General features: G+C 32.9%; 1 protein-coding gene across 2 annotated transcripts in view; it reads left to right on the top strand.

The window, feature by feature from the left end:
- Window positions 1-26,410, top strand: part of Idh3a (isocitrate dehydrogenase [NAD] subunit alpha, mitochondrial) — a 199,779-nt gene that overhangs the window by 84,167 nt on the left and 89,202 nt on the right. For both annotated transcript variants that reach the window (XM_089596190.1, XM_089596189.1), the window contains 2 exons: window positions 10,045-10,217; window positions 21,293-21,527. In XM_089596190.1, the coding sequence (XP_089452316.1) occupies window positions 10,045-10,217; window positions 21,293-21,527 (408 nt within the window). The remainder of the gene's footprint in view (window positions 1-10,044; window positions 10,218-21,292; window positions 21,528-26,410) is intronic.

Here is a 26,410-nt window from a genome sequence, read left to right on the forward strand (position 1 = left end):
GATTTCTCATAGCATAATTAATTACAGTTTCGCCTCTGCTGCCAACATGTATAAAATCTCCTTTTTCCCCTTTTTGTCCATTCACTATTCCCCATCCTTCTTCTGTAAATTCTTTAATTATCCTTTTTTCTTCCTCATTTATTGTTTTATCCTTGGATTTCCTTATTTCTACTTATTTACTTTGCCAGTCTGTTTCGTTAATCCATCCTCCTTTTTTTCGTGTTCTCGCGTTCTAATCTCCTACTTAGAATACACTTCCAGCTTCTTGCTCTTCTATTTTCTCTTTTATAATTTTCATCGTTTCTGTTACTTTTTGACTATATACTCCAATAATTTTCCACTCCTGTTCTGCATATTTAATCTCTTGCATTATTATGTTTTCACTCTATACTTCGAATTTTTCGCACTCTATTTTTTTTGTTAAGTCCTGTAATTATTCCTCCTTTTTCTTTCCCTTTCTTATGTACTCTTACCGCTGATACAAAATTCTATTCGAACTTTTTTGACATCTTACTTTCTAGATCCGTCCATTCATCCTTTTCCAACCACTTTTTTACCGACACTTTCAGATGATTTTTACTGCAGAGCAAAAAAAAGCTCTGTGTCAATCAATTCTAGAAATAGATGGGACTGACGTCTACAGATGTAAGATAACTAGCTTTAGATATTGCTACTAAGCTGAATGTTAACCACACATTTAGTACAAAAAAACATAATTTTTTGATCACATGAAAATATTTGTATAACATAAAGTGTTTTTGATCAGTATTTTTGAGTTAAAATATTTTTATTTTTATTTTATAGGACTTGCTGGCGAAGACTAACTCATAAGCTTTAGAAAGCGACATGAATTATCTCTTAGAAAAAGTGAGCATACATCAACAGCAAGAGCTCATGGCTTCAACGAAGAGGCTGTTGACGAGTTGTTTTCTCTTTTTGATGGCCTTCTACAGTAGTATAGGTGTCAGCTACAAGACATCTGTAGATGAAACTGGCATATCAGTTGTTCCAAAGTCAAGCTCTACAGTTGTAGCCAAAAAAGGCAGGTGCCAAGTAGACGGTCTAACAGCTGCTAAAAGAGGAGAAACAATCACATCTGAGATATGCGTTTCGGCTACTGGTGCTTTCATGCCGCCATTGTTGATTTTCCCTCGGGTTAAAGTTAACAACGATTTTTTAAGAGGAAAAGCCACCTGGAGCTTGGGCAGAATTCCACAAGAGCGGATGGATCCAGTTGGATATTTTCACTAGGTGGTTTAACAAAATTTATGGAATTCTCTGGAGCATAAAAAAAAACCAGTTCTTTTGCCATTAGATGGTCGCAATACTCACGTGAAAAATCTATAAGTTCTTGAACATCCAAAAGAAAATGGTGTTGTAATGTTGTTTCCCGCCGCATTGTACACACAAACTGCAACCACTTGATGTGGGTTGTATGAAGCCTATCAGTGATTTTTATATTTAGGAAGTGACAGCGTTTCTCTGCCAAGGTGAACGAGTCACACTGAAAAAAGTTTTTTATCTTTTTGGTAAAGCTTTCTTAAAAGCTGCCAAATCTTAGACAGCTGTTAACGCATTCAGAAAAACTGGAATCTGTCCATACAACCCTGACATGTTTTTATCAGAGTTTAAAAACTTACAGGGGAATTGATCTTCTGTTAGTTCACATGCAAGCTCCAATTCTAGCATTCTTGGTATGAATAAATAATCACAGGTCTGCAAAAAAAATAGTTTGAGTTGTTATGAGAAAGTGAAGGGTCATTTCCGAAGTAATTTTTTGTGTAAAATCAGAATCCAGCATCCGAATCGCTCTATCACGTCAGGATTTTGAGATATCCTAACCTAAAAGTGCCAAAATCACGATTTTTGGCTATATTTGAGGTTATGTTGCATCACAATATTCTTTCTTCTCAAAAATTGACCAATGACACTGTAACGTAGAAGTCTTGTTCTTCGAAATGCCGTTGAGTTTACTCAGATAGCTTATTTCTGCATTGAGATATTCCATTTTGAAGTTTTTGAGTTTAATTTTTTTCGTTACTTTTGAAATGTACATGATTCTGCAGTTTTTGATGTTGAAATTAGATGCTCATGTTGATTTTTTAGATCCTACATTTGTATTAATTCTTTTTTCATCAATAGGTTCTTTAAAACAAAAAATTAATATGCATTAAGTATCAGCCACGAAAACCACCCTAAGTATCTTAGCGGGGGTGAAAAACTCTAAAAACGGTCTCAAAGTATTGTAACTCCTGACTTTCTACATATTTCTGTATAGTTTTATCTAAATAGGTTTAGTAATGTGAGAAAAAATTTTACACACACTTATGTCAGTAAGAGCCACCCATGAGCTTTTAAAGGGGGCGGGGGGGGTGCAAAGGGGGTGAAAGTCACCAAAATCGATCTGAAAGTATTCTATCTTTTGATTTTTCTCATATTTCAGTGCAGTTTAAAATAAATAAGTTCATTACCGTAAGAAGACAATGTAAACGAAGTTTTACCACCCCAACCAACCCTCTAAGTATCTTAAGGGGGGTGAAAATTGTTAAAATCAATCTAAAAGTATTCTACCTTTTGACTTTTAGAATATTTTTTGGTGTACTTTAATATAAATCAATTTTTTAGAGTAATGAGACGATGTACACTAAGTTTTAGCACCCAAACTGAGCCTTAAGTACTTTGAAGGAGATGAAAAGGGATGAAAAATGCTAAGAAGCGTCAAGAACTATTCTTACTTCGAATGAGCAAATCCTAAACTCACGGATGCCAAAGGCACATATCCCAATTCCTTATTTAACATGAATCTCCTCGCCTTTCACAAACTGTAATAACCTTACTTCCTTACTTTTAGCGCTACCCAGAAACAACGACGCACAGTGGTCCCAAACGCTGAAAAAATTATCAAAATTCGTGCTTCACACGAATTTTCAATCAATTTCATCAATTTTGGGCTTATTTTACTCCTAAGGCCATAACCTTCAAGAATCCGTTTCCCTCCGTCCCGTGACGACTTTGTATATGTATGATTTTTATGTATATATATAGCGAATTTCGATAGTCACATTACTGTGTATACATAAAAACGTTGTTAAAATCAACCAATTTGTACCAAACTTAGTGTACGGGGGTTTTTGGGGTCACTGATTACGAATCTGTAGTTGGATTTGCGAAATTCAAAATGGCGGATCCAATATGGCCGACAAAGTTTTCAAAAATCAACCGATTCGCACCAAATTTGGTGTACGGGTGTTTTTGGGGTCGCTGATTACGAATCTGTAGTTAGATTTGCCAAATTCAAAATGGCGGATCCAAGATGGCCGACAAAATTTTCAAAAATCAACCGATTCGCACCAAATTTGGTGTACGGGTGTTTTTGGGGTCGCTGATCACGAATTCGCACACTGGGAGAAGGATTTATTAACTGTTAACATTTACGAATATTGGAAGAAAATTAGTTGGCATATTCATAACTACCATGATATATTTTTTATCTGAAGCTTTCACACCATTTTTATTATGAATTATATTTCTGGTATTTTTATAAAAAATTCCACTGTATAAATATTTTATCTAATTTACATCTTATTTTTGTTCTAAACATCATTATCATCATCATCATCATCATCATCATCATCATCATCATCATCATCATCATCATCATCATCATCATCATCATCATCATCATCATCATCATCATCATCATTACTATTCCCTTCATAATTAAAATCATTATCGCTTCGATCGTCTGACACATTCCCTATGTTTTTTTTTCCAATCAACAAATCATTATTCACTTTTCCATACATATGATTAAGCCTTAATTTGGATTTTTGAAAGTCCAAAATTATTTTAAATCAAGTAAAACAGCTACCTTAGAGTGATTTTGACTAATTGCAGCTGCCATATTGGTCCGCCATTTTTAATTTTGGAAAAAAGCCAGACGGCAAAAGAAAGCCTCCTAACTAAGCTACAGTTTGCGCCCATAAAACATTTCTTACGACTTATAGAATTTTGGGCAGATCTTTGTTCCGTTTCACAAAGAACGTCCCATATATGTATGTAAGTGTGTGTGTGTCCATTATTACATACATATGTATATGTAGCCCGCTTAAGTCATAATTTGGGATGTTTTCATCGATATACAGAATGAAACTCATGTGTTTGGTCGTTTTTATACTTTTTCATTGTTTTATTACAATAAATAATGCGAATTGTTATAATTTGTTATATATATACCTTGATTACATATATATAATGATGGATGACACTTCGGAGGAAATCGGATCCTTGTAACCTATGATCTTACGAACAAAATAAGCCCAAATTCGTATTGATTGAGTGAAAAATCACAGGAAGCGCGAATTTTGATAATTTTTTCGGCTTCCTGAATCACTGTAGCCAGTTTTCTGCTGCCTCGCGTACCGTACCTAGCGTGATCCAGGTGCAACTCAACTTTGGTGTATTAAATATTAAGATACCGTCTGTTTACCATTACAGTTTGAAAATTTGTAAAGTAACAGTTGGCTATTCAGATAAAAAATATATCATGGTAGTTATGAATATGCCAACTAATTTTCTTTCAATATACGTAAATGTTAACAGTTAATAAATCCTTCTCCCAGTGTGCGAATTCGTGATCAGCGACCCCAAAAACACCCGTACACCAAATTTGGTGCGAATCGGTTGATTTTTGAAAATTTTGTCGGCCATCTTGGATCCGCCATTTTGAATTTGGCAAATCTAACTACAGATTCGTAATCAGTGACCCCAAAAACCCCCGTACACTAAGTTTGGTACAAATTGGTTGATTTTAACAACGTTTTTATGTATACACAGTAATGTGACTATCGAAATTCGCTATATATATACATAAAAATCATACATATACAAAGTCGTCACAGGACGGAGGGAAACGGATTCTTGAAGGTTATGGCCTTAGGAGTAAAATAAGCCCAAAATTGATGAAATTGATTGAAAATTCGTGTGAAGCACGAATTTTGATAATTTTTTCAGCGTTTGGGACCACTGTGCGACGTGGACGTAGTAAGGGCTGTTTCCTTTGGGGTGCTTGATTAACGTGAGTCCCCTTGCCTCTCACGATCGAGGTGCTTGATTAACGTGAGTTCCCTTGCCTCTCACGATCGGGGTGCTTGATTAACGTGAGTCCCCTTGCCTCTCACGATCGGAGTGCTTGATTAACGTGAGTCCCCTTGCCTCTCACGAACGGGGTGCTTGATTAACGTGAGTCTCCTTGCCCCTTACGATCAGGGTGCTTGATTAACGTGAGTCCCCTTGCCTCTCACGATTGGGGTGCTTCATTAACGTGAGTCCCCTCACCGCTCACTATCTTCATCCTGATGGAATCTTTTTTTCTTATTTTCCAAAGTTCTTGTGTTAGATCGTCTTTTATGTTGAACATGTGGCTCATCACGTTGAAGAGACCAACAGTAGTCTGCCAACATTGATGGAGACCATTTTCCCTGATAGCGTCGTTCCATTTCTTTCACATCCTGATGAAAACGCTCTTCTTGTTCTTTGCTTATATCACCTAATTTTTCTGGGAACCAATCTAAGTGAGAATGCAAGTAGTGTAATTTAATGCTTATGTTACAGCCTAGCTTCTTAAAGTTTTCAAGCATGTCCTTGACTAATTTTGCATAATTACTTTCTTTGTTATTGCCTAAAAATCCCTTGACAACTTTTTTGAAAGAAACCCAAGCATTTTTTTCAACTGGCGTCATCACATTTTCAAACTCGTTTGTCTTCATTAATTCGCGTATTTGTGGCCCAACAAACATACCTTTTTTTATTTTCGCATCAGTTTAACAGGGAAATTTATCTATGAGGTACTTAAAACAAGCACCATCTTTGTCAAGAGCCTTTACAAATTGCTTCATAAGTCCTAGTTTAATATGGAGGTAGTAAAATCTTTTCGCTATCAATTAATGGGTTATGAAGAACGTTGGGGTCTCCAGCTGTAAGAGAATTACGAAGAGGCCAATCCTTTTTAACGTTATGCTGATTTTTATCTCTACTATCCCATAAACATATAAAACATGGATATTTTACATAACCTGACTGTTGTCCAAGAAGCATACATATAATTTTAAAATCTCCACAGATCTTCCAATTATGCTGTTTGTAATCGATTGCATCAATAATAGTTTTCACATTTTCATATGATTCTTTTAAGTATACAGAATGAGCGATGGGTATGGAAGCATATTCATTTGTGTTATGCAGCAGAACTGTTTTCAAACTTCTCTTGGATAAGTCAATAAATAACCTCCAGTTCTCAGGATCATATGTTAATCCTAATTTTTCCATTAAGCCATTAATATTACTGCAATAAACGTAATTAGGCCAGCAAAATTTTCGCTAGAGGAGTAACCGTGAGAACGGCTGATTTGTGCACATACAAAAAATTTAGTATCAAAATAATTAAATAATATATATTTAAACTCGGGTGCTTAAATCTTGGCTACCGATACAATAAAGCCCATACCTAATTGCAGAAATTTAATATCTAAAGGCAACAGCGCTGTAAGAATGGTAAAGTTGCCCCCACTTACTAATTAAATATAAAATATCTGCAGGCAACAGCTCAGTAAGAATGGTAAAGTTCCCCCTACCTACAAATTAAATATGAAATATCTAAATTCAATAGCAGAGTAAGAATAATAAAGTTGCCCCCATCTAATAATACAAAAACTTGTATATTATCGGGTTCATGGGTTGTAAGGGTTGTAATAGCCTAGGCTACAGCCTTATACTTTAATATACCGTAGCATTAATACTCGTACTTTGTAGTGGTTATAAGTTATGAATTTGAAGTCACATTATAGTGGCATAACACCTTTTTAAAGAAAAATTTATTTACAACGTCACATAACTCTTATTAAGCTGAAAATTTTTTTTGCACTTTTTAGTTAGAATTTATCAAAAACTTTACATAATCATCCATTCTGAGGCCCAGGTTAGATACTTACAAACCCTAAATTGACGAACCCCGAACTTAACAATAACAGTCCAAAACTGTCCAGTAAATTTGTGGATTTGTGGGTTAGGATTTATGTAGGGTTTGTGGATTTGGGGTAAAATTTAAGTAAAAGAAATTATGTGAAAGGACAAACGTTACAATATGAGAAAAATCAAAAGATAGAATACTTTCAGATCGATTTTGGTGACTTTCACCCCCTTTGCACCCCCCCCCCCCGCCCCCTTTAAAAGCTCATGGGTGGCTCTTACTGACATAAGTGTGTGTAAAATTTTTTCTCACATTACTAAACCTATTTAGATAAAACTATACAGAAATATGTAGAAAGTCAGGAGTTACAATACTTTGAGACCGTTTTTAGAGTTTTTCACCCCCGCTAAGATACTTAGGGTGGTTTTCGTGGCTGATACTTAATGCATATTAATTTTTTGTTTTAAAGAACCTATTGATGAAAAAAGAATTAATACAAATGTAGGATCTAAAAAATCAACATGAGCATCTAATTTCAACATCAAAAACTGCAGAATCATGTACATTTCAAAAGTAACGAAAAACATGAAACTCAAAAACTTTAAAATGGAATATCTCAATGCAGAAATAAGCTATCTGAGTAAACTCAACGGCATTTCAAAGAACAAGACTTCTACGTTACAGTGTCGTTGGTCGATTTTTGAGAAGAAAGAATATTGCGATGCAACATTACCTCAAATATAGCCAAAAATCGCGATTTTGGCACTTTTGGGTTAGGATATCTCAAAATCCTGACGTGATAGAGCGATTCGAATGCCGGATTCTGATTCTACACAAAAAATTACTTCGGAAATGACCCTTCACTTTCTCATAACAAAACCATGTTGACCTGTTATGTAAATTATAATTTATGTAGCTTGAAAATTTTTAGTCATAATTTTTTTTTTTTTTTTTGTTTTTTGTCGTCAGATATAGTAGTGAAATGTTCAAACATCAGAAAAAACACTGTACACTCAGAGGTAGAGAAAAATACATCGAGATTAAGGAATAATGATTCAGTGTATTCTCAAGAACATGATGTTATTAACAGCGAAAGCAATTCTTCCAGTGCGTCAGAACTTTTAGTTGCAATACCTGTGTCTACCTTACGAAATGCAATTTATTTGTAGGTACGTATTACATTTGTTACATAAAAATGAAAAATAACTCCATACTAGGTATCAATCATAAATTTTTTTTTTGATTTCTTACTTACCACAAGATTCTCAACCACGTCATTCATTAAACCGGAATGGTAGTCAAATTGATAAGGAAGTCGCTGACACTCCATTTGCAAAGAGTTTTACCAATATATAATTATTAAATGGAAATGATGCTGTTAATTCTACGAGTCATTGTACCAATCCTAGCAATGTATTAATAGATATTGCAACAAATTTAAACGAAAAAACGGTAAAATGTCTAAAACTAGCTCAACGATAATTAATACAAATAAAACAAAAGATAGTAGAGATAAGGTCACCCTTCTGACATCTGATGAATACACAACAAATTTAAATTCTGAAAAAATAAAAACTATAAAAAAAGAGCCTTCCAATAAGAAGACTGAACCTAGGATAGAATCTAAAATTTGTCTTAAATCGCCTTTATCTTCGCATACTGCTTTATCACTTAAACGAAAAATGAAAAATGTCATTCCAACGCTGGCAAAGCATATAAGAGTGTCAAACAAGTATACATGAATTATTGATTCTGGTGCTTCAGGGACGATCTTATTTTTGGAGAATCTAAATGATAATATTTTCGAAGCTTGTGATTCCGTGTTTGCTGAAGATATAAGTCATAGGAAATCTCTTCTCACCAAAGAAAATATACCGATACACAACGATGCCTTATTGCTCACTAATCCAAAGAATTTTTAATAAGGATGGAACTTGCATTCTATTATAATTAAAACTTTATTTTTATAATGTAATTAATCTTATTTCATACTATTAAAATCTTTTTAGAAATCTTTAGTCAAAGCTATAAATATAATTAAAGAAGAAATACACAATAATTAAAATTATAAATTTTATAAATCGAAGAAAATGAGTCAACAAATTAGTCAGGTTGTATATCTTAAGTAGGGCAATTTTATGTTTTTTATATGACAAAAAGTTATGAATGTTCTGTAATAATTAAAGTAAGTGTACTGATGTGCTAATGGTTGTGATTTAAAATGAGAAGACTGTAATAAAAATAAATCTTGTTCACAATAAAGTATACATTTTTTCAGTTCAATTTAATTAAAATGCTTGGAATTTAAAAAGCTTCACTATTTTATCTGTGCTGCATGCATAAAAAAAATGTATTAATAGAAAAAAATAAGTATTTTTGATCAGATAGTTTAGCGCTTCGTGCATATTCTACATTTTGTTTCTTGTTCCTAAGAACAACTGTATCCCACCCTAAGGCAAATAGTACACCACTATGACGAGCTCTGCCTCGCGTAAAGAGTCAGTGATTTTGCTCAGTATTATTAAAGTTTCAATATTAATTAATGTTTTTAACTCTGCAATGTACTCTGAAGACTTTCAACTAAGCGATTAATATTCATACATTATTATAAATATCATAGTTTTTCTATAATTATCGAAAACAGAGTGGGGGACGGAAGTGCCCCACCCCACCTTATCATGATTCAGGAGATTGCTGATGAACTAAAAAGTAGTTTCGCTTCTTTCGGAGATCTTATTACCCTTGACCTTGGTTTTTTTTTTTTTAATTTTTTAACTGGAAAAGCACATTGGTTCTATAAGATTTTTTATGTTTTATGCAAATTTGCATCTTGATACCTATTTGTTTAACAGTAGCAATAAGTATTACTTTAAAAAATAGCATATGTTTCACAAGAAAATCTCTTTCCAGTGTATACATTCATCATAACATGAATTTTTACAGTGACGATTTGCTTTGCTCCCCTTATATCTAACCATATTCTGCAATTATTCATGGCAGATATTCTTACTTTATCATTTTATAACCAAATTATCCACTAACTTTCAATAAGGTTGCTAATACATGGTATCTTATAGGTACCTATCCAATGGGAAAGTGTAGATGTAACGCCTGTCCGAGGACCGGATGGAAAATTCGGCATACCCCAAGCTGCTATAGATTCAATTAATAAAAATCAAATTGGTCTCAAAGGTCCTCTTATGACTCCAATTGGAAAAGGTCACAGGTCATTGAACCTTGCTCTGAGAAAGTGAGTTTTTAATAGTTATACACATTCACTTCTTACGCCATTTAGTAAGTTATTCCATTATAATTAACTGTGAAATTTTACTGTTTCTGCTAATAAATTGAATATGTTATAATGTCAGATAAAAAGTACTTTGACATAAAGGGGGTGCTTAATTTGAACATAAGTTCAAAGACAACAAGCGAAAAAGAAAATTCTTATTTTAAATAAATAGGCGTAGCTCTTACCAGCTTGTTTTAGTTACAGTTCAGTTTGTTTTGCAGCGTAATTTGATAATAAATTTAAAAAAAATAACATTCTTTGTATTAAGAAATATTTTAAGGTGAATTCGTTTTAGTAATTCATCCTAAATATTTTATTATTGTATTTATAAATACGATTTAGTATATAGATCATTAATGACTTGACAACAACTTATGTTTTCTTCAGTTTAATACACGTTTGTGGATAAATACAACTGAACTTTAATGTTATGTTATTTGCAATTAAAAAATGTATTACGTGCTGCTACCAGTGCATAAGTAGATCATTAAAAAGTTACTAGAATGGTAATTATTACAATTATTAATCAATTTTTTTTTATTAATGCACTTTTTCTACTGACATACGAAATGAGTGCGGTTTATGGGCACCTTATCCGCTGTGTGTAACTGCCTGTCCTGCCACCCTCGCAGCTACCTGCGGAAACGATGGTATGTAAACAAAGCCAAATCGTAGTGCAGAGATGGGAAAAAAATCCTTTAAATCAAATTGATTATTGTTTATTAGTATTTGAATGATGAAGATAATATTTATATAAAGGGAAACGTATGTTAAATAAAATATAAGTATAATTTTGCTCAATCGTGTCTTATCATCAAGATAAAAATAAAATTTTCTCTCTTTTTTTGAGGTTGCATGCTTTCCGAGCTAAGCCAAATGAGAGTACAACCTCAAAAAAAGAGAGAAAATTTGATTCTTAACTTAATTATAAGATATGATTGAGCAAAATTATACTTCTATTTTATTCAACATACGTTTTTCTTTATGGAAATGTCAATTTCATCGTTCTAATATTGATAAATAATAATTAATTTAATTCAAATGATTTTGCTCCTACCTATGCAACACGATTTGGCTTTGATTTCTTGAGGTTTAGTGCATAAGCACACGATCAGTAAAAGCTAATTTAGGAATGAGAATAAAAACTCCAAAGTCAGGTGTTAGTTTGAGCAACGTTTCGTTGGTCTGTAACGACTGAGTCTGTAACGATCGTCTTAACGATATAGACTGAGCCTGATGAGGTTGGCGTTAAGACCAACGAAACGTTGCTCAAACTAACACCTGACTTTGGAGTTCTTATTCTCACTCCTAAATTAGCTCTTACTGATCGTGTGCTTATGCACTAAACCTCAAGAAATCATGGAAACAATTGGGAGCAGAACGGCACGTTCAACAAACACCGTAACGATTTGGCTTTGTTTACATACATTAAGTCGTTTCCACAGATGACCACGAGGGCTGCAGCACAGGTTGTTTCACATAGTGGATACCAGCTATATGTGAAAGGTGTTGATTTTAAGGCTGACTAACCTTGATTTTTATGTTATCTTTTAATAGCCATTCAATGACTTCTTGATGATTGTTTTCATTTCTTTACCTAATCTTTTCTTTTTTTTACTTTTATCCTAGACCACCCCACTATTTCCAACTTCTCTTACATCTAACCAAAGTGACTGTAGATCCCTCTGGGCCATCTTATAATGCAGGAATAGTTACAAGTCTTAGGAAAACCTAAGCTCAAATTAACTATGAAAAACAGTTTTTATACTGATCATACCAGGATCAAAATCTACGTCTCACTAGAGCAGTTTTACCTCAAGGTTAAAAATGTAAACCTTATTCTGCCAAGCTAGAATTACTCTGTTCTATTTATCTATGATTATATTATTTATAACAAAGACATGCATATCTTTTTAATTAAGAAAAAAATTACGTACAATCGTTTCTGGTCAAAGCCCATTTCCTTTTCATTTATATTATCACTGTCTAACATATCCTTCATCTAGAGCCTTTTATTTATCTCTGTTACCTGTTGTATTACTTGGAAGTGACCGTTTTATTGCTATAAAACGTAAGCTTCTTAACTTCCCATCAATATTATCAAGCTTTTTGTCATTATTTAGTGAAATCAGTTGAACAATTTACAAAAAGTTAAATGAAACATTTGACTTCGTTAGTTGTTACACGTACAAACACACACGTACAAAACTAAAATTAGGTTTTGTTCCATCATTTATTCTATACTCGCAAAAAGCTGGTTATTTAGATAACCCTGGTCTTGTTTATTTACATGGAGATCAAAAACAAGGTTATTTTAATTCACGTAGTTATCCTTAGTGACGTTAAAAAAAAATTTCGTACTTTGTTCAGTTGTTTTGAATAACTCTTACGGACGTTAGTATATTTATATAACAAGTTATATAACTTGAATCCTAAAAATTTATTTTCCGTATGTTCAATCAAGCTAATTTTTAGAGAAGCGTGAAGAGATTATCTTATTATTGCAAACTTATGTTGTGGGATAGTAGTAAGCAACTCTTTTTATGTTAAGCATAATGTTATTTTAATGTAAAAGATATTTTTAGATATTTTTAAAGTAGTAATTAAAACTCTATGTAGATACAGCTAAAGATGTACTATAAGCCCCGAGATATCTGCTTTATTTGTTTACAAGAGCTATATGCAGACACATTTTCAGCTACATCAAAGTTACAATTTGGATTTTTATTTTTTTTCTACATGGTCTTTAATAAAGACAAACTAAGGGTAAAAATTCAGATTGCTCACTGTGTTACAGCTTTCAAGTTACACTTTTGTTAAGTTATAGGGTTCAATGAAACAAAATACCAATAGTTTAAAAAAAAAGTGATTTTCTTAAAGAATTCAAGCCATAGAATATTGGTAAAAGTCGTCCATAAAACTTTTTTGATGCATGTAAATACTAAAACCTAGAATACGTGTAGAATATTACTTTGTCAAATAACAGAATAGTCAAGGGGCTAGATATATACGTGCAGGAATTCCATGGATAAACCAAGACTTTTCTTATTAATTTTTTGTGTAAAATTGATGTATCTAGAAAAAAACGTTTCAAAGTGATAAAATTTGTTTTAAACTCAGTTGTTCAAGTAAATATGGTAACTTACAAATTTTGGTTTGCAAAAATTGTTTTTAATTTTGTTATAAAATGCTTATAAAATAAGCCATGCATTTTTAATGTCCCAAAACTATGCGTTAGTAACTAACTTTGAATGCTTAAGACTTTTAATCTGATGGATTTGTTTTCAAATCCTTAGCCATATATACTTACTTTTTGAAGCATACTTTTATTATAAGACTTCTAGAATATTATTGGATGTTGAAATGAAAGGTGCTTTTTAAGTTGTAAGCTAAATATTGGTACGTATATCTGGTGACAGGTGTAATTTTCTGTATACCTCAAGTCCATGAACAAATCAACGAAATCGTGTGTTAACCTGAGAAGTAGAAAACCTCCCACCAAATTAAAAGGAAGAGGGTATAAAGAGCCCTGAATGGTTCCGAAGCGGCAGTCTACCTCTTGGCGTGGACCTGATTCTCGGTGATGTCTAGTCAAGAGAGCGCACTACATGGAAAGACCTTTTTTGTTGAAAATCCCCGACCACGATTTTTAATATCAAGTAATTAACCAACTAGATTGTATTAATGTCAGACCAGTAACCTTTCACGCTAGTCTAGTAATTAAAATTCTAGCCCCACGTTAGTCACGACAAAATTCATACTAAGTATGCGTATTCAGTGGCTGTGGTAGGTGTTTTCGCGAACCAACGGTACGGTAGCTTCGAAAAATCAGTGGCATGCGCAGAAAGTAAGCAGTACGTCAAATTCGCCGATATATATGTATAGATACACACATATATACATACGTGACAGTATATTATCGTGCGTTATTCCTTTCTTTAATTGCGTGAGGGGTAGTTAATTATGAGCAAACGTGAATCTTTTTCTTTATTTACTAAACTTCAATTATAAGTAATAAGTGGATATAGTCAACACAATCCGGTGTACTAAAAAGTACATACATTATGTTCTAACCTACAAAAGTGTATCAACAAAGCAAGAACGTACATATACATACTTACACTCATGTAGCACAAGAGCTGAAAGACTCTTCTGAAGATGTGCTAATTCGTATTGCTGGAAGAAAATTGGTAGGCGAAAAATACCTACCATGGCACTGACGTAATTCTGACTCGTGATCGTAGTACGGGTAATATCCTTACCACGTACTGAAAAACTCATAACTGCTTGTGGTTGGAGATTTTCAACGAAAAAGGTCTTTCCGTGTATCTTCAAGCGCAGAGCGTCAGTGGGCTAAGCACAGAGTGCAAGCAGCCGAGCAGTTTACCACTGAACCAGTGTGCAGATGATTCTAGAGCAAGGTCATCACGCTTGAAGTCATACTAGCAGTAGGATAAATATTGTTTGGTATCTACTGGTTGATTAATACCTTCGTATATACCCCAGTAGTCAAGTTCCTCTCCAATATGTGAATGTGCTAATGTAGGGTGAATGATACGTAAAGAGACATGTTTATAAAGTGTAAAGTCTAAAATTAAAGTATATGTGAATGTAAGTAAAGTCACAAAATTAATAAGTGATAATTGAAAATAATAATTAACTGTTTCAGTTACAATAATTGTAGAAATAAAACTATTAAATTTATCGAATTATGAAAGAAAAGAAAGTAGAAATAAAAATAAGACGTTCCAAGTTCAAGATTGACGTGAGTATACTACCCGCCATTCTATTACTAAAAATAAAATTATGATGCGCAGATGTTCTGGTAAACTTCAATGACAATGTTGATGGCAGCTTAATTGGTCCGATCAGCCTGGATAAAATCGAACTGAACGTAGTCTATTAGGCGATGGGTGCATCAGAATGCTGAGATTGACAACGACCTGGCCGTAAGATGTAAGCATACACTACAGTGCCTAGGTCAGCCGTACCGATAAACCGATATACTTAGGGCTAATAAGACGTGTTCGCCTTCAGCAGTAGCACATCTACAGCACATCTACGTTAAGAGAGTGTGCATCCAGGCTTGACAGTAATCTTGCTCTGGCCAAGAGCAGCTGTAAAATGAACACCATCCATTTCGTCAATTGATAAACAAGCTTGAGACGCGTGGCAGCTGTAGAGTGTTGGCCAAGCGTTGTGACAGAAACGAGTACTGTGACTCTTGATTGATCAGTGTTTAAACATGACGTTTCTGGCCGTTAGCTCTCACTACGCTGACCTTTGCTGTGGGTAGTAATGTTGGCGCAAAATATGTTGTTTCTCTCACCAAAACATTGAAAGACTCGTCGCATTGAATCGGCATATAATAATTTACAGAGACTACAGTTGAATGGGTACTTATCAAGGTGTTAACGTGTATGCAGGTGTGGTGCTTAGTCCCACATACAATACAAGGCTTCCAGGAGCGAAAAGTTGAAGCAGCATGGTAGCCCACGTAGCTCTCACATAATGGCTTTTCGATGATGAATTCCCTCCTTTGCGTTGGACTTGTGGTTTTGAAGGCTTCGCAAATCCATAGCTGAACTGATGACGCATGAAGCTGAGAAAACATCCTGGCACGTTTGATCCAAATAATGACTGGTGCATACGCATGTCTGTTAACCGCTGCCCGAGGCCACCCTAAATATGGGTCCCTCGAGAAAATCGTAATTTTCTGCTTGCAAGGTAATATGTAAATAAAAAGCTCAACACTTTTGTACTTAAGTTTTATCCTATTTACTAACGCAATTTCTTAAAATCCTAAATATTCTGAGAAACAAATTTAGAATCACTTTCAAATTTTTTAACATACTACTAAGACTCAAATCTAATCAACTAAACCATACCAATTTATTGATACACACGATAGGCAATCAAATATAGTTGTTCACTTTACATGGCTGACAAGCACTGTCGATTTCCTTGTGTCTCAGTTTACGAATTATTATGCAAATAGTTAAAAATATCATAACTTGCCAACGAGTAGTTTATAAGTGTTTAATACAAAATTAACTTATTTAGATTGTATAAGAGTCATAGTTAATATTAAAAATCGTTGGTAAGTGATTGACACCTTTCCCTTACTAGATGTAATGAACAGTTGTTTGACAACATGTTATCGTAAATTCATCCCGATCGGAAAGTTAACTGGAATACCCTGTTAGTTAGGTAGGCCCAAGGTTGGCTACCAAGGTAGGGCCTACCTGTGTCATTTACGCTGCGCAAGCGTGGCACTGCCTTGAGCCAAGGTGTCTATCTTCTATCTAACCTTTTCTGACATTATAAAACTGCGAACAAATATTTCGAAGCAGTGTATTCATAAAAACATGAAAAGGTTAATTGTGGTGATTAATTATTGAAAATGAGTGTGAAACTAAAACGCTCCTAATACTTAATGAGGTTAACTACTTTGAGGAATTGACAGTCATTTTTTAACTAGAATTTGTGCAGAACTTCAATAAGTTATAAAAAAAATTTATGTAAAGTTTCAACTATTGAAACAGTATGTATACGTGTAAAAGAAACTATACATTAGACGCCTGCCTGTAATAGTGATGCGAGTCGGCAAGCAGGGAGAGCGTTGGTGGCGTTGTAGTCACGGTATGATGTATGGGGTGGTTGCAAAAAGCGACTAAGAAGGAGTAGGTCTGACTCTCTTGTGACGACCGCATGCGATCTCCTTTTTCGATTTGTTTTATCGACTTATTCTTTGTATACTTGTTATTCCGTCAATTGTATTTTACAATTATCACTAATAAAGAGTTCAACATCATTCACCCGGGCATCTGCATATTCTTTTCCTTACCGAATAAGAATAATACTCTATTAATATATTTAATATAGATAATACAACAACTCTGGGTGCTGATAAAACGAGAAATTCATGAAATAAATTTTGTGAATTGTACATGGTTTCTTATAGGAAATTGTCAAAAGCAACTATTATGATAAGAAATTTTAATACAATAAACAGTCAGATTTGGATAAAATTGTAGTCAAGAATAAATTAACATCTGCCTTTTTACTATGTAAAATAATTACGTCGATTAGGTCCTTGTAAAAATAGTTATTAAAAAATAATCTGTAGTGTAACTACAACTCAATATTTAATCACGGGACATGCGCACGCATTTCAAAACTAAAAAAGTTACACTCAGACCTCTTCCTCTAACAAACCATTCTTTAATTCAATTTATATTTGATTGTATTATGGTCATTTGTGTATGTGCAGGGTACAAAAGCAACGAAACTTGAAACTCTGACTACATTACGATTTTACATCCCCTTCGTAAGAGTCAGAGGTATATTATACACTTTACTTAATTTGTGTTTATTGTATTTATCAAAATTTGTATTGTAAAGAATTTTTTTATTACTCATAGATTTTTGTACCTGATGAAGGCGGGGACATTGTCCAAACGGCCGGAACGTCGTTTTATTTTTTAATAAATACAAAATTTGACAGTACCACCATTAGACGTTACTTTAATTACTAAACAACTGTTATTGGACGTCTTATATTATTAAGACTATAGTTATTTTTATTTGATTTTCATATTTATTACAACGGTGCAACGTTAACCTACGCACACAAAAAATTTTCCGATCTCAAAATCCAATTACTAGTAAAAAATTAATAGTAAATGTTTTTTCGTGACGTTGCCTTAGGCGGCACAGCCACGTTTTTAACTTATGAACTTTACCACAAGATTATTCATTAGTTTTAAATTCATCAGAAAAGAAAAGAACGATGCAACTTTACCCCACCATACGTTAGGTATTATTACACGAAAACAAGATTTGGGATAGGCACAAATAAAACACTGATATCCAGGAAAAAAGCCATTGCGGCATAAAAAACCCTTTTTATTTAAACAAGTCACAATCGAAAAATTTTACTGCAGTGAAGAAGAGTCCAATTTCAATTTGTATGTGTGAGTGTGAGTGAATTGAGGGAAGAAAACTAAACGCACAGGTTGATCCTAGTCGATGAAAGAATGGCGAAACTCGCGAGTAGCAAAATACAGTTAACGAACTGTTGGTGCTGTCAGCACGCTATTTCGAACGCAGCTCCTGACTGCTGGTGCAAGTAGCACGCTGTACAAAGGACTCGGTGCACCGGTCGCCAGATCAAGTAAGAAAAAAAACTAGGCAAAGGCGAAGTAATAAAACGTATGAACGTCTTAGAATAAATTTGTCTAAGCACTGACTGACTCGCGAGCTTGTACACGCTCGCGCGCCCGTCAGTAGGCCGAGCAGAGAAATCAGCCGGCGCCGCAGCCCAGAGCTCCGCGATAGTGTGGCTGGGCATTCAACGCGCAAAACAAAAGATGACGGGAAAGGACCCAAAGGGGGGGAAGCCCGAAAAAAGCGCGTTCCTACGGAACAGTAAACTTTATTTATGTGAATGCTGAAACCCAATGCAGTGTATATTTAGCTCTATCACGACAGATTTCTGTTATTATCTTAACAAATCCCTTTGTGTATCTTTCAATATTACAAAATATACTATAAATTTTTTACATTTGAATGGCACCTCATAACTTTACGAATTCCAGTTTGCTAAAGTTATATACGATGTCTGTGTACATTAGGGTGTCCTTTATTTACCAAATTTTATTTTTTTAGTCATATTTCCCCTTAAATCTCTTACACCACTGAAAGTCTACTCAACCGAGCTTTTGCCTCTTGGTGCAATTACTCGCCTGTTTTGGGTGAACAGTTCACTCAACCATAGTGAGCGAGATTACCAATCACAGAGGGCACCGTTCACAGTAAATTGTAGAAGATAACCCAATAACCCAACTTTCTAGTATATCCTAAAGTGTAAATCCGTACAATAAAACTTCAAAAATTCTTGAGTTATCACGTGCTACCAAACACAAAATAATTTCGCATTTAAATATTTTGTTTGATTTTTTTTCTACTTGCAATATTTTTTCTAAATTGTTTAACTGTCAAACTTTGTTACGTATTGCTTAATCTTAATACACATTTTTTTCAGATCATGGTTTAAAAATTGGATATAGGTTGAAGCCTTCCAAGGGGATAAAATTGGAAAAAATTCAGAAAATAAAGTTTTCTTAACTTAACTGGTTTCAGCTTAGTGTAACAAGTTCAAGTAGTATGTAAAAAAGTTTGATAGTTATGAAAGCCAGAACAAATAATTGAAGTAGTAAAAAATTAAACAAAGTGAAAAAATTTAAAATCCCATGCTTTCTAAGGAGGTGGACTACCTTAAGCAATTGACAGTCAGTTTTTAACTAAAATCTGTGCAGAGCTTTAAAAATAAATTTATGCAAAGTTTTAACGACTCTAGGTGCTTATGAAACGAGAAAATAATGAAACAAAGTAAGTAAATTTTACATGCGTTCTTATGGGAGTTAGTTAAAAGCGGCTGTTATAATAAGTTTTGACGTAACTATACAAAAATCTTTAAAACATCTTATTTTACTTGCCATTTTATTTCGAATTCTTTTAGATTTAATTAAAACCGTGAATCTTGTTGAAATTGCCCTTCGTTGAAATTTTTCGAGTTTTGAAGATAATCAATAGGGAGCTTCGCCTTAACTGCCCCAGTACCATCGCAAACTGCCCGCTCAAGTGCTTAACACTAAATTTTGACCACTTTGCTTCGGTTTCAAAATGTAAGCAGAAAAAAAATAATAACATGTATTCTAAAGTGTCTTAACCTCAGCTTTTGAATAGCATTAATTGTTTTTACGATTTTTCCTCACATAACCTTACAAAACGGAACTTAGAATGGAAAATGTGTTTTCGTCATGATTTAAAAATTTTTTGTTGACCGTGCTGATCAAAAGATCAGATCTTTTTACTTTGACAAATATTGCATAAAAAGATTTTTTCGTTTTTTACGAATGATAAATTGCGAAACCCAGTAATATTTGAACGCTGTTTTGTAACTTTTCTTTAATCTGACTGAGTTCACACTGATATTAGTGTATAAACATCATTATTCTCATTGTGTAATTATACATCCTTGAGGATTCATCTTAAGAAATTTATAAACTATCTCCATTTTTAAGGAACGTATGTATCACGTTATAATATATTTAGTAAACTACAGCATCTATGCAGTTTATCAAGAAAACGTATTTGAAAAGAAGTGAGTAATATGTCAAGCAATTTCAGAAGCAGGTATACAGCTCGATATTTAAAAATTGCTGAGCATTAGCTTTTTGTAATTATGTAATGGACCTGGTTATATCGAAGTAATAAACATTAAGTGTATGTCATATGATGTCACAACTGTTACAATGAAATATGAAATTGTTAGACATGTTAGTTAAGAAATTTTTCCCCAAGTCCAGGTGTTTAAAAATATTTTTCTTTACAATAGCTGTAAGATATTCCTTGGCATCTAGACCAAAATGTACACTGTTTAATAAGTAAGATGATATTAAGAACCTTCCTTTTGGAACACTACTCTAGAAAAAGCTGTTGATTCCCTGGTAGAAATTTAGAACTGATGTAGTGTGTATTTCTGCATGCTTGAACAAAGGTTGTTAATGATATAAGAACTAGTTTTTTCGTGTTTTTTTTTGTCTTACACTATCTCACCCTACTAAACTAGTTTCTTATATTTATCTCCCTAAATGTTTCTTTGGGCTTTGAAAACATCTATAAGTTTTAGCCAAAAATAAGAATCGAATTTATGGCAGGCATGCTGACTTTAGAATCCAGCACTACTTTGTCATCTGCAAAACCTAGCCTACACATCTTGAACCGATTTGATTTTTTTATTAGTAAATTTTATCTTTTTGAATAATATTTATTTTACTTTTCACTATGTTGTAAAAACTGTTGATGGTCTAGCATAATTTTTTCAAAAAAATACAAAAAAATGTGTCCGAAATCGATTTATTAGAAAGTGTAGTACAATAGTTTTGAAATATGCGATTTTACAATAGTATGTTTAATTACTATAGTTTTTAGATACTGTCTTAAAATAAAATGTTGAAAATTTGTTGCAGAGAGTTCAACCTTTACGCAAATGTACGACCTTGTCGTTCTTTAGAGGGATATAAGACACTCTATGACAATGTTGATGTTATCACTATTAGAGAAAACACCGAAGGGGAATACTCTGGTATTGAACATGAAATCGTTGAAGGTGTAGTACAATCCATCAAACTCATTACTGAAGAAGCATCCAGTAGAGTAGCAGAATTTGCTTTCCAATACGCTCAGGATAACAACAGAAAAAAGGTAAGATTGTACTGTTGAATACTTTGTGTAGTTCAATAAGTTGTAGACGAATATGTGTTTGGTAATGGCTGTTTACTCTTTTTTTTTTATTACGCTGTGGCTCAAAACACTAATACCTAAAAATAGTTGTGAGTTACAGGGGCAAAATTGCAGCTTATGTAAATTATTTTTAGGGCTGACGTTGAATTAGGGCTGGCTTAAAAGATAAGAATATATCTAGTGTCGAACTGGGGCTGAGCGATTATCTCTTCTTTTTAATCAGTGTTAAATTGGGGCTGAAAAGTTATCTTCTTTTTAAATGTGTGTCAAATTAGGACTGGGTCTTCATGTATGCTTCTGTCAAATTAAATACTTTTCGTCACACTTCACCCAAGCTTTGGACTGTCAGTTTTTACAATACAGACACGTTGTTGTTTTAACACATTTCCTTGCGCATCAGTTTCAATGGGTGAGTCGAAATATCTGCAACTGCTTTTCGTTTGAGAAAATTACTAATTTTTCTTCGACTGATGATGGCCTCTGGAACTGGATTGTAATTATGGTTTGCCACGTTCTCAATAATGGTATAACTTGACTTGAGCTTCAAATAACTTTTACATTTTTTTTTAACGTAACCAACGCTGCACTTCATTGCACAAGTTTGTCTTGAATATATACATGTATTTGTCTGAATAAAGTAAGGGGTGTCCCTGTTCGCTTTCATGAAACTCCGTTTTATATTTAATAATATTGTAAAAGCGTAACAACACATGTCTGTTTGGAGTCTTTGTTACTGAAGGGCCGAATACTCAATGCTTATTGTATACGGGAAAAACACATAGATATACATGTAACGAATACATATAGTTATGATCGTATGTACGTGCAAAATAATAGAAATAAATGTTCACATAATATCTGCAAGCATGTAAATAAAATCATTTGTTGAATAGGGCCTTACAGAGGTTACAGCTAAATTCGTAGTGGAAACACTTTTATCATAAAAAATGGCCAAAAACAAAAAAAAACCTGTATACATATATTTTATTCAAAAAGTCAAAGAATCAAAAGTTACTAAACAAGAATATTCATAGATTCTACAAAAGAGAATACTTTCTCTGAATCCTAAACTACAGAATCATATCATAAGATCGAATTGAATACGTTAAAATAATTTCATACATCCGTAAACAAATCGCGTTTACGACTGTTTTTCCGATGATGTATAGTGGTGCCTGTTCAGGTGCTGAATCGATTAGCGTTCAAACTAACTCTGCAAAACTACGTAACTTTATGTATTTTTTGTCGCTGAGCACAAATATTTTGTTCACAAATCGCTAAAAGTGGTACCTTTTGTTTAAAAGCTAATTGTTCAAACAAAAAAAACTGTAAAATTCGTTCTGCAAAATTATTTTCCAAAAGTATGGCTCTAAAAAAGTCTGATGTATAAATATGTGTGTGTGTGCGTGTGTGTGGGTTTGTATGTACATATATGTATGTGTTACACATAAACAGTCAGTTTTATTTTTGATAAGGATTAAAGCGATTTTTATGAGTGTTATTTTTCGTATTGGAGCAATATTTGCAACAATCTATTTCTGCTTGCACACAGTGGCAAGCTTTTATTAAACATACTCTACAAACACAGTTGTGTAAAAACTCATCTATGAAAGGTAAACGCGTTTGAATTCGAGCTGGCATCAACATGTTGTTTTCGTCGGTGAAACTTAAATTAAGGGGATCTAGAGTTTTATGAATAGGATTTAATTTAATTGAATTAATGAATAAAATTTAATTGTGCATGTGTTACGTAAAATGCTCTTTTAATGTGTAACTGAATTGAATCACTTGTAGGTGGCAGTTTACTCAGCGCACTTTTTTTGATTATGATAAAATGCGTAACTTGGCAGCTAATTAAAATTCTATAAGGTACTGTCACGGGCCCCAACTTTAATCAAAAACAATTAAGCTTTTTTTCCTTGATTCCTGAATAAATCAATTCGAGGTACCTAAAGCATTGAAAAAAAAAATTTTTAATAATTTTAGTAATTCATACATTTGTTTAATATTATAATAACATTATTTTGACTTAAAGAAAAGTAAGCTGCATATAATTTTGCAGACTCACCACGGCCGAAGCAAAGGAGAAAATCATCGAGATTCGATTACAGATTACTTTTTTTGGTACCCACTTTGCTAGTATAATGGGACCCAGTGAAATGATGAATGGCAACCAAGCTTTGGCAAATATTGAGTCCTTTTTTTTGCAATTAGATAAAAAAGCAAATTCCTTGTAGCAGTGCTGGAGCTAACTCGCATCCAAAGTTCCTAAACAATTTATATCATTTTTTTTTTAAATGTGTTTAGAAAAGAAATATATATATATATATATATATATATATATATATATATATATTTACATGTATATTCCTATATGTCATAGTTATCTCGGTGGGGCATTCCACACAACCCCCCCTCAGAACCCCATTTACCACCCCCTCCTCATAAAATAAGGTAAAAACCCGTCATTTTGTCCCTTATTTTGACACATCGCAGTTTTTTTTGGACCCCCCACAGACCCTCTACAGCCCCCCATGCATTTTTTGGGACCCCCCTACAATACTTTTGGAAAACCTGACAGGTATCATACAGTCTTTCTTGGACCTTGAAGTGTATACAGACGTGTACGTGTCGTATATGGATCAATCCATTATTTTTAATCTGCTTTATTATTAAATTAGTTTAAAATAAAACTGTCTTATCATGTCAAGAAGAAATTTAAAGTCATAATTGATTTATAGGAGGCCGTTGCGCAAAGCTTTACTATAAATATATATTAAATTATAAAGTTATCTGTTATATAATAAAGTAAACTGTGTGGATGATTCCAAGCAACGTTTCACCATATAAAACCATTTATATTGGTAGTTAGAAGATTATTTAGTCATTTGTATTTTACTCAGTCTTTTAATGAAAATACAATTTAATACATCATAAAAATAACATGTCATGTATATTTTTGTATTGTAAAAATGTTCATTTGTAAAGAATGTTTACTAATAAGACCGTGTTTTTTTTTTACAATAAACTTTTGTTTTTTCCATTCTTCCACATCGCTTCGATGGCAAATAGATGGACTTTATACATACGAATAATTATCAACCATTCTATTTACACAACTAAAAGTACGATTAGGTACCAATTCCTATCAATCGTATTTCAATTTATTTGTAAGTATAAAGTTCTTGGTACGCTAAGTTTTTGTTTTGTTAGTATTTATGAGAAATTATGTGTAAAATGTTAATTTTTATGTGTATGTATTATATTATTTCGCATATGTATTAACAAAACCAATTCCTACATAAATTCAAATTACATTTATTTTATCATTCAAACAAATCGTGGATGTTTCGCATTAAGATGATTTATTTTATGAGTCAACTTATAAAACCCTTTAAGATCACGAAGACTTAGGTCTATTTCTATTCTGATTTAAATTAATGTTGAAATTGGTCCAAAAGATGAACACAATATACATTCATGAGATGTATTGTTACGTAATAAATTTTGTCGATACGTATAAGAATACTCAAATTATGTTGTTATTATTAGATACATTATAACTTATAATCAAAAATTTTTTTCCAAACTATATTTTGAATATCTAAAATGTTTTCTCTATCGATTTAAACCAAAATTTCATTTTTATTTTTGCATCTCCTTAAAGCCACGTACAACTGACCATAAGAAAATAAAGGATTTTTCAAGAATAATCCCACATTATCAAATCTTTGACCTTGAGACTTGTTTATAGTCATAGTAAATGCTACAACTTATGGGAATTATTTTCTGTTTAAAATGAAAGGTAATGGTCAATTATTTTTGGTTTTTGTTATAATTTTTTAAATAAAAACTTTATTACCAAATTTTTCTCCCGTAACTATTTTGCCTTCTACGTTATACTTCACCAATTTAGTAATTCGCAATCGTGTACCGTCACATAAGCCGTCTGATTTACAAAAATTTCGAATAAACACTACTATTGTACCTATTTTAAATTTATGTTCATGAAGTGGCAAGCCTCCACTAATATTGTTTAATATTTCTACGGGAAAATTTATATGAATATAATCATCTGATTCATTAACATCTTTATAGGTTGCATTATCGATACAGTATGCCGAATGCAGCATGTCGATCCAATGGTATTTCCTTTATCATTTCCAGTAGGAGATGTAGGATGAAGTACATACGATTGACAAAAATTTTTAACAAGAGCAGAAAATCTTGAGTTGCTTCAATATTACTTATATTCCTTACTTATACTCCTTATCAATCAAATAGTAAAATTTTTATTCCCATACTCTATTCTGAAAAATTAACGTAGCAATTTTTTTTGCATGCATATATTATGATGAAAAGCAATAAAATAATTCGCAGTAATCGAAAAATTTTAAGGATTGAATGTTATCAAGGATCAATAGATCACATACTGCGTAGTGCCTCAAATAACTCTAAAAATTGTAAAAACAATACAGTTAAAAATATTTTTAATTTACCTTCAACATACATTGGTACTACTAGGTATATGCAGAAACATTATCAAGATGCAATGGCAATAGTGTGAAAGTTTAGACGACCTGATCTTTTTATCACCGTAACATTTAACCCTGAATGAAAATAAGTAAAGCAAATTAAAAAAAACTTTTCTAAAGGTACTACTCCGAATGATATACCGAATATAACTGTTTGATTATTTCATACAAAATCAAAATTAATTTTAGACGATATAACTAAACACAATTTTTTCGGAAAAGTTGTTGCTTACGTTTATACCATTGAATTTTAAAAAAGAGGATAAGCTCATTCTCATATTATTGTAAAATTGCATCCAAACAATAAAT

This window comes from Copidosoma floridanum, unplaced genomic scaffold (assembly GCF_036245765.1).
Source record: "Copidosoma floridanum isolate Cflo_tuat_1 unplaced genomic scaffold, Cflo_Japanese_pri ptg000030l, whole genome shotgun sequence".
In the NCBI taxonomy this organism is placed as follows: Eukaryota; Metazoa; Arthropoda; class Insecta; order Hymenoptera; family Encyrtidae; genus Copidosoma; species Copidosoma floridanum.